This window comes from Euleptes europaea, chromosome 4 (assembly GCF_029931775.1).
Source record: "Euleptes europaea isolate rEulEur1 chromosome 4, rEulEur1.hap1, whole genome shotgun sequence".
NCBI classification, from domain to species: Eukaryota; Metazoa; Chordata; class Lepidosauria; order Squamata; family Sphaerodactylidae; genus Euleptes; species Euleptes europaea.
This window is the reverse complement of record NC_079315.1, coordinates 76,911,396-76,918,533: the sequence shown is the minus strand read 5'-3', so window position 1 is coordinate 76,918,533 and position 7,138 is coordinate 76,911,396. Positions and strand designations below refer to the sequence as shown.

The window sequence follows — 7,138 nt, the reverse complement described above, 5'->3', positions numbered from 1 at the left end:
AGGAAGCCCTGAAGCAGTCGGCGGGGGTGACCACAGGGAAACGTCCCTGCATAAAAGGCCAGTGCATCTTTACTCCCTCAGAACAACTGTTGCTGCAATCTGCTGATTATGCAAGTCCCATTCACATTACTGCATGGCTTCTGTGGAGTACTTTTATTCCTATGAACCTTGGCAACAATTCTCAGCAAGGAATAAGAATTTCAAATGATTATAAAAAAAGAAATTATGTATGTTCTGCCTAGTGGCTAATATAAGCCCTCGAAGCTTAAAAAAAAAGAAAAAAGAAGAGAAACCTTTTTAGAATGGCACCTACATTTTCACTGCTCGGAGTGAAGAGAAAGATAACAGAGGTTCAGACATACACAGGAAAAGATTAGACATGACACGAGATATGCTGTACAAAATCAGTTTTGCCGTATTTCATACCAGTAAAATGCAGAAGAGCCGCTGTTTAGGCCAAACTCCTGCATTTGAACCTCATCTACCTGAAAATATGAAAGAGAACTGGGTCTCTGACAAATAAGAAAGCATGGTGCATTTTGGACTCTACTTAACACTCCAGAAAAGGTGTGTGTGTGCATGTGTGTGTGTGTGTGCGGGGTTATCCTAGATGGCAGTGACCATAAAACAGCCAATGAGACACCTTGATTTATGAACATTACCATAGGGGATGTAAACACTGAAAAATGGAGAACAAATGAACCCATCTCTATTTTCATCATGAAAATCTGACTCAGTAATCCTGATTCTTCACATTACTGTTTCATTGAAAGTAGGAGCCTATGCGTGCTTATCAGAAGTAAACAGATCAGAGCTCATTGGAATACTTGTGCACAGGATTCTAGCTATACACTATGAAACCTTTTATGTAACACAAGGAAAGATGCTTTCCTACATTCTGAATTTCCTACATTCTGAATTGCTACTGAATTTAAAGTGAAATATTGAAATTTCCCTGAGATGGAAAATGTAAAATCAATATCAATTAGTATGTTTTAGCCCTTGCTTGATTATGGAGATATGTAAATCAGCATTAAGGTTATGCAAAATGATGAAAAGGCACTAGTCTAGATTTTTTCTTTCAAAGGTGGCCTATGACTTCGAACTATCAGGGACTGCCAGTCTCATTAGAGTGCTGTAAATGAAAAAAAAGTATTAAAAAGAAAAAAATACACCTGCATAGTAACATTGATATCAAGCAACTCACACCGATTTTCTTTTTAAAACATTTCCCTAAAATGTATAAAATAGTGACAGCCAATTCTAAGTGTTTTTATTGAAACATCTATTTACTTACTGCACTGAAATAGCTATGTTCATATATAAACTGCAAATACAAATTGAACTTGACCTTTGCAAGAAACTTAATTGTAAATAGTGAGGAGAGTGTGTAAGAAATATTGTTAAATGCATTGTCAAAATTTATGCTAGATTTGGAAGATTGCAACTAACATAGAGACGGTGTCAGACTAGGACTGGAGAGACCTGTGTTTAAACCCCGTCAGCTAGGAAGTTAACTGGGTAACTTTGGGATAGTAACTCACTCATCTCTCTGGCTGACCAACCTCACAAGATTGTTATGAGGACCAAATGGAGGAGGGAAGAACCATTTATGCCGTCCTCAGATCTTTGGAGAAAGGGACAGAAATGAAAAGATGAGGAAAAGGTGAGTTCTGGATAAGGCAGGTTTGGGTGATAGGAACATTGTTAGAATGAAGCCAGCTCAATATCGTTAATGTAAAAGACAAGCCTCAGTACTGCTACGGTATGGCCGACATCAGATCTTCGGCCTCAGAGTTTTGTTCATAAGTGAGATGACTGTGTCTGAGAAACTGGCACTACCATTTCACCCTATCTTATTTACTTACGTCATACCGCACTTAGGCTGCATGGGAGAAGGAGTAGCCTCCCTATAAAGCCACAAGCTCCCCTGTCTCCATTGGTTGGAAGCCCTCCAGCCTTAGCCAATCCTGCCTTGTGCCTCCTTTGAAAACAGGGAGGGGGGCAGGGCAAAATGCTCCACAGCATTAATGCTGTAAATCTCCTTTCTTCCTAGTGGAGAACCCTGTACTCGATTCCAAGTTCTCTCCTTGGTTTGATTTTCCTCCATGATTTTCTTTGTTCTTACGTCGAGGGCAGAAACATCTGTTTATGATAATGAAATCATACTCCTAACCCTACAATTCTGAAATAATTCCTGAACTGCAACCTGCAAGTCTGCAGGCAATGGATGCAAACATGAGCCTATATTGATAATGGTCCTTGGTTAAACTTTCACCATTCAGAACAAAGTACACTTAACAGAACTAGACTCAAAAATTTAAAAGTGGAGACAGGAAGAACTGAAAAGACAAAGGGAAGTGTTCGCCTACTGCTCATCAGAATACTGTTTTCCAGGAAAATGGGCATATTGTCCAGCACTATGAAAAATTCATGTTTGAGATTATTTTTTTTTTTTTGTAAATTAGTAATATTTTGAGTATCATTCAATATGGCAACTATATTGGCTTTGAAATATCATCATTATTTCTAGTTTCCATTTCTGGGCAATTGCCTACTCCTGATTAACAAACCTTATATTTGTATTGCAATTAAAAAACGGAGAGCATCCTTTTTTATTCAAACATTCAAGCCATGTAGGGAAAAAAGGGGCAAAGTTACAGAATCTGTCATTCGAACAAAACTTTGACACCAAGTTACAGTAAACAAAAATGACTGGAAACATTTTCCTAAGCGGCGATGCGACACAATACTAAATGTATAGGCTTCTGTCATACAAAGGGGGGGAAATCTACATTGATTACAAAATCGGCTTAATCTTTGGTACCAAAGGTAAGGGCACCTGCTTGTTAACTGTCTCATCTTCATTTGCCATGTTAACAGAACAATCTTTCTTCAGAAATGGCTCAAACTACCAGATCTTTTGAGAGCCTGTTTCTAACAGGAGCAGCTACAAGCAACTGGGAGACTCTAAGACCTGGTCTATATGTCGCACCACTCAATACACTGTGTCTGCAAAATGACTTATTCCCAACACTGCTACAAGGTGCCAAGTTGAAAACCACACTGAATTTCTGCATCCCCTGGACATTACTTGTGCCCTTGCTACACATTCCTTGCAGTGGCTCAGGCTGGTACAGAATGTCTCCAGGGTCCACGGAAGTAAAACCTGGTGACTGGCTCTACATATTACAGCATCGTCAAGTCATCATCTGGAGGCAGTTTCACCTCTACTGTATATACCAAGCCTACGTCAAACAATATGATAGAATACAGATTTTAAAGTAATTGGTATTTTTTTAAAAAAAAGATATTTTAAGACCACTTTTTGAAGATTACTTAAATTGTTCATATTATTTTCATTTCAAAATCACTTAAGGGGTTCCAGTACCCATAGAAAATCAATGACAATTTTAAAAACAGGGAAAGAGGATATAATACATGGTCAGGCAGTCCCCTGAATGAAGGTAATTTTCTTGATCTTTCTGTTGTTATCCACCACGCCACCAATTCCATTTTGAGTTTTCCTGCCAAATGCTTGTATTTCCTTAAGGGCAGATCTCACCTCCTGGGTGTTTCTTCTACCTTCTTGTTTGACTCTGCGGTGGCAGCTGAACAGTAAATCAACAATCTGCTTCTTTAACAAGTGATGAATGCATTGTTGGATCTTGTAAACACGACTTATTTTATACATTCAAGCTTTGTTCTTAGTGAAAGTGGCACTTACTTGAACCATTGCACTCAAAATTTAGCACTTCAACAGGTAAAACATGAGCTGGGAATGGAGTTTTGATGCACTGCCTTGTTCTCCATTGGCCTAGCCCAGCACTGGGGTATCTCCTCTGTATGGGCCCCGTTGCTGTTCCATAAAGTCTACAGGCCAAAGCCCATATCCTATATGTCTCATTGTATGTCACTTGTGCTTTATTGCTATATGCATTTCCCTGTTGTCAATTTAAGTGCTCCTCTGTTATGCAACACATTTAGAGTTTTAAATTCTAGCGGCATCCTGTGAGGGCTGGCATTAGAAAAATATCGGTACTTTAGGTCATCATAATAATGATATTTGACTGATTTTCCATTAATATCCTTTGGAAAGGGCCAGAATCCATAGAGATGAATTTCATCACAGAACCTTGTGGCGAGTGTATACATCAGCAGTCCAGTACTGGGTCTCTTGATGAAAACCTTGTTGGTCAGCCAGTAACTGAAAAACAAGTGAGAAAACAGAGGACATTTTTGGTTCAGCTTTTCCAAAAAGGGTTAGCACTACCCACAGTAAGCTGGTAACTGTAAATAAGGTTATAATCAGAAAGGACTATGGCTCAGTGATAAGAGCATACATGCAGTTCTAAGTGCAACCCCTGAAAACTCCAGTTAAAGGATAGCATTTTAGTTCCTTTTAAAAAAATTAATCTGATTTTCAGGCATAGAAGGGCTTTCTAAAACTACTCAGAACAGCTTACCGTAGTCTGATTGGGAAAGCCGAGTGCCAAAACCTTGAAGAGCAACTTCCAGTCATAGTGGACCTAGGTAGACCTATCATCTAACTCAACCTGAGTAATGTCCTTTTATCTGTAATTACATTTTTTATGAACTGCTGCCCTGCTAGTTGATGCTTATAATGCTTTTGCAGCTAAATGCAGCTAGCACTCACAATAAATGCAACTGAAAAAAAATTGCACTTGCAAAATGTGCTTGAGTCTATAGGGACTAGCCTCTGATCAATGCTATTATTTGTGACTTGGATTTGTAATGTTTCTTTAACAACCTGCTTTGCTGTTGCAACTTCCCATATACAATTTTCTTTGTTTTTTTTCTTATTTCTACCTCTATGCTACATCATTTCAAACATTAGATGACATCGTTAATTTTAGAGTTAATGACATCGGTAATTTTTGCGGACTGAACCTTTAAGTTGCCTTGAGTACTAACTAGGAATTACGAAACCCAAGAGGTTTAGTGTATGAATGCCACAGTGTAAGTCACTCAGAAGTATCTTGAAGAGGGATTCTAGATAGCTAAGCTCTAGTGACTTACCTGTATCACTGCAAGCCTGGCAGGCTGAGTTTTCAAGCTCAAGGATGCCATAATAGCTCCACCCATTTACTCACACACAGACCAAAGGGCAACATCTATGAAGCAGAATCATCTCTGCCTGTTCGAGTGATCTCTTGAGACACTTCCTGTCCATGAAGGGAAGTTCTACACTCACAGAATTCTAGGGATGATTTCATATTTCTCGTCTCTGATGTTTTCAAATTTGATTTTACTTCTCCCTTATCCAAATTGAATCTGTAATCCTCTATTTTCCACTCTATTTTCCGTGGCCAACTTTTCCCTCATAAAATGTACATTTTTTCCAACATTATCTGTTGAAATCAATCATCATTATGCATATAAATGACATACACTGTTTGTACAAAGATAAAGATGTACTGTATGTCAACAATGTACATGTGCATACAATACAAAGGAATAAACAAATCTAACTCTCCAAAGCCAAGAAACAAAATTATCGACAAAAATATACATGGATGTAAAACACACACACACAACCCCCAAACAAGGAACATTCTCTCATCTGCGGCATATTAACTGGTCAGTCTGACTACTAGAGCCAGCGTGGTTAGGAGTGGTAGACTCTATTCTGGAGAACCAGGTTTGATTCCCCACTCCTCCACATGAGCAGCGGACTTTAATCTGGTGAATTGGGTTGGTTTCCCCACTCCTACACATGAAGCCAGCTAGGTGACCTTGGGCTAGTCACAGTTCTCTCTGAACTCTCTCAGCCTCACCTACCTCACAAGGTGCCTGTTGTGGGGAGAGGAAGGGAAGGAGATTGTAAGACGGGCTGATTCTCCTCAAAAAAAGTAGAGAATGTTGGCATATAAAAATCAACTCTTCAGCTTCTTCTAGATGCAAAGATCCAGCACATGGTGTTTGTGCTCCAGCTGGAGTGAGCACGTGGAAACACCGACACTTGTGAGAAACAGACCTGATCAATGAGGACACTCTAGCTCACTAATGCCATGCTATCAACCTCCTCTGAAACTTCACCAAACTCTCCTTCTGAATATAGCAGCAATAATAATCTATTCTGCCAAATTTGGCCGTCCTTAATCCAAGGTGTGCCAAGTTTTTCAAAGAATATAGCAGTTACGATTTAGAACTGTGGAAAAGCAAATATTGAAGCAGAAGTGACAGACGGGGGTGGGAAGGGGAGGGTGAGGGGATGGATAAAAAAAGTGAGTGTGAAGCATTCGCTAATTTTAGGGTTGTTTTCTCCTGTGTTAAGGGGGAAAAAATAACCCTGACTATCAGCAAATCCTTCAGGAGATAATTAACAGCCACTTTCCTACTGTATTTTGAAGAAACCTAAAAGAAATATATTCTGCAAACAGACATTGAGCCAAAACACTTGTCTTAAAGAAGTTTGATTCCTTGGTGTGTGTGTGTGTGTGTTTAAATTCATCCTGGCTGCTTTTTCACAAGTTTTAGTAAGAAACACATTTTATTTTTTTATTTTCATTAGATCTACAATATGAAAGCTATGGCTTGGATCCACCAGTAATTTTCCAAGACAGAAGACTGTGGAGAGTGACATCCTTGCCTTCCCCCTCTGCTGCAGCCTCAAATGCCCTCTGAAAGGCTGCTTTTGGGGAACTAGAACCCTGCAGCAGCAGCTGCATGGGGATAGAGTCTGAAGTCTCCTATGGGAGGAAGGAATTAGAGAAAACTGCCCTTCACCATTAGTGGAACTACTCTGTGGGATCCAGCCCTGTGTATGGATAGTCCTGAATGTGTGTGCATGCTGTCAAATCACAGCTGATTTACGGTCACCCTGTAGGGCAGGGATGTCAAACTCAATTGTTACAGGGGCCGGATATGACATAAATATCACTTGTTCGGGCTGGGTCATATGCCTCACCAGCACAGATTGAGGGGTGGGGGGGTGGCTACCTCGGCTAGCCGGATAAGAGCTTTCAAGGGGCTGAATCCAGCCCTTATGTTTGACACAACTGCTGTAGGGTTTTCAAGACAAGAGACATTCAGAGGTGGTGCTGAATACATGCACAAAACAATGTAGGTGTTTATCAGATCCATTTACAACAGATTAATGGAGCCTCAGAGAAAT

General features: G+C 39.8%; 1 protein-coding gene across 1 annotated transcript in view; it reads right to left on the bottom strand.

The window, feature by feature from the left end:
* Positions 1–3,846: 3,846 nt before the first annotated feature.
* ST8SIA4 (ST8 alpha-N-acetyl-neuraminide alpha-2,8-sialyltransferase 4) overlaps positions 3,847–7,138 on the bottom strand; it is a 113,481-nt gene continuing 110,189 nt past the window's right edge. Inside the window, exon 5 of the mRNA XM_056848491.1 lies at positions 3,847–4,207. Coding sequence (XP_056704469.1) covers positions 3,931–4,207 — 277 coding nt within the window. The 3' untranslated portion in view covers positions 3,847–3,930. The remainder of the gene's footprint in view (positions 4,208–7,138) is intronic.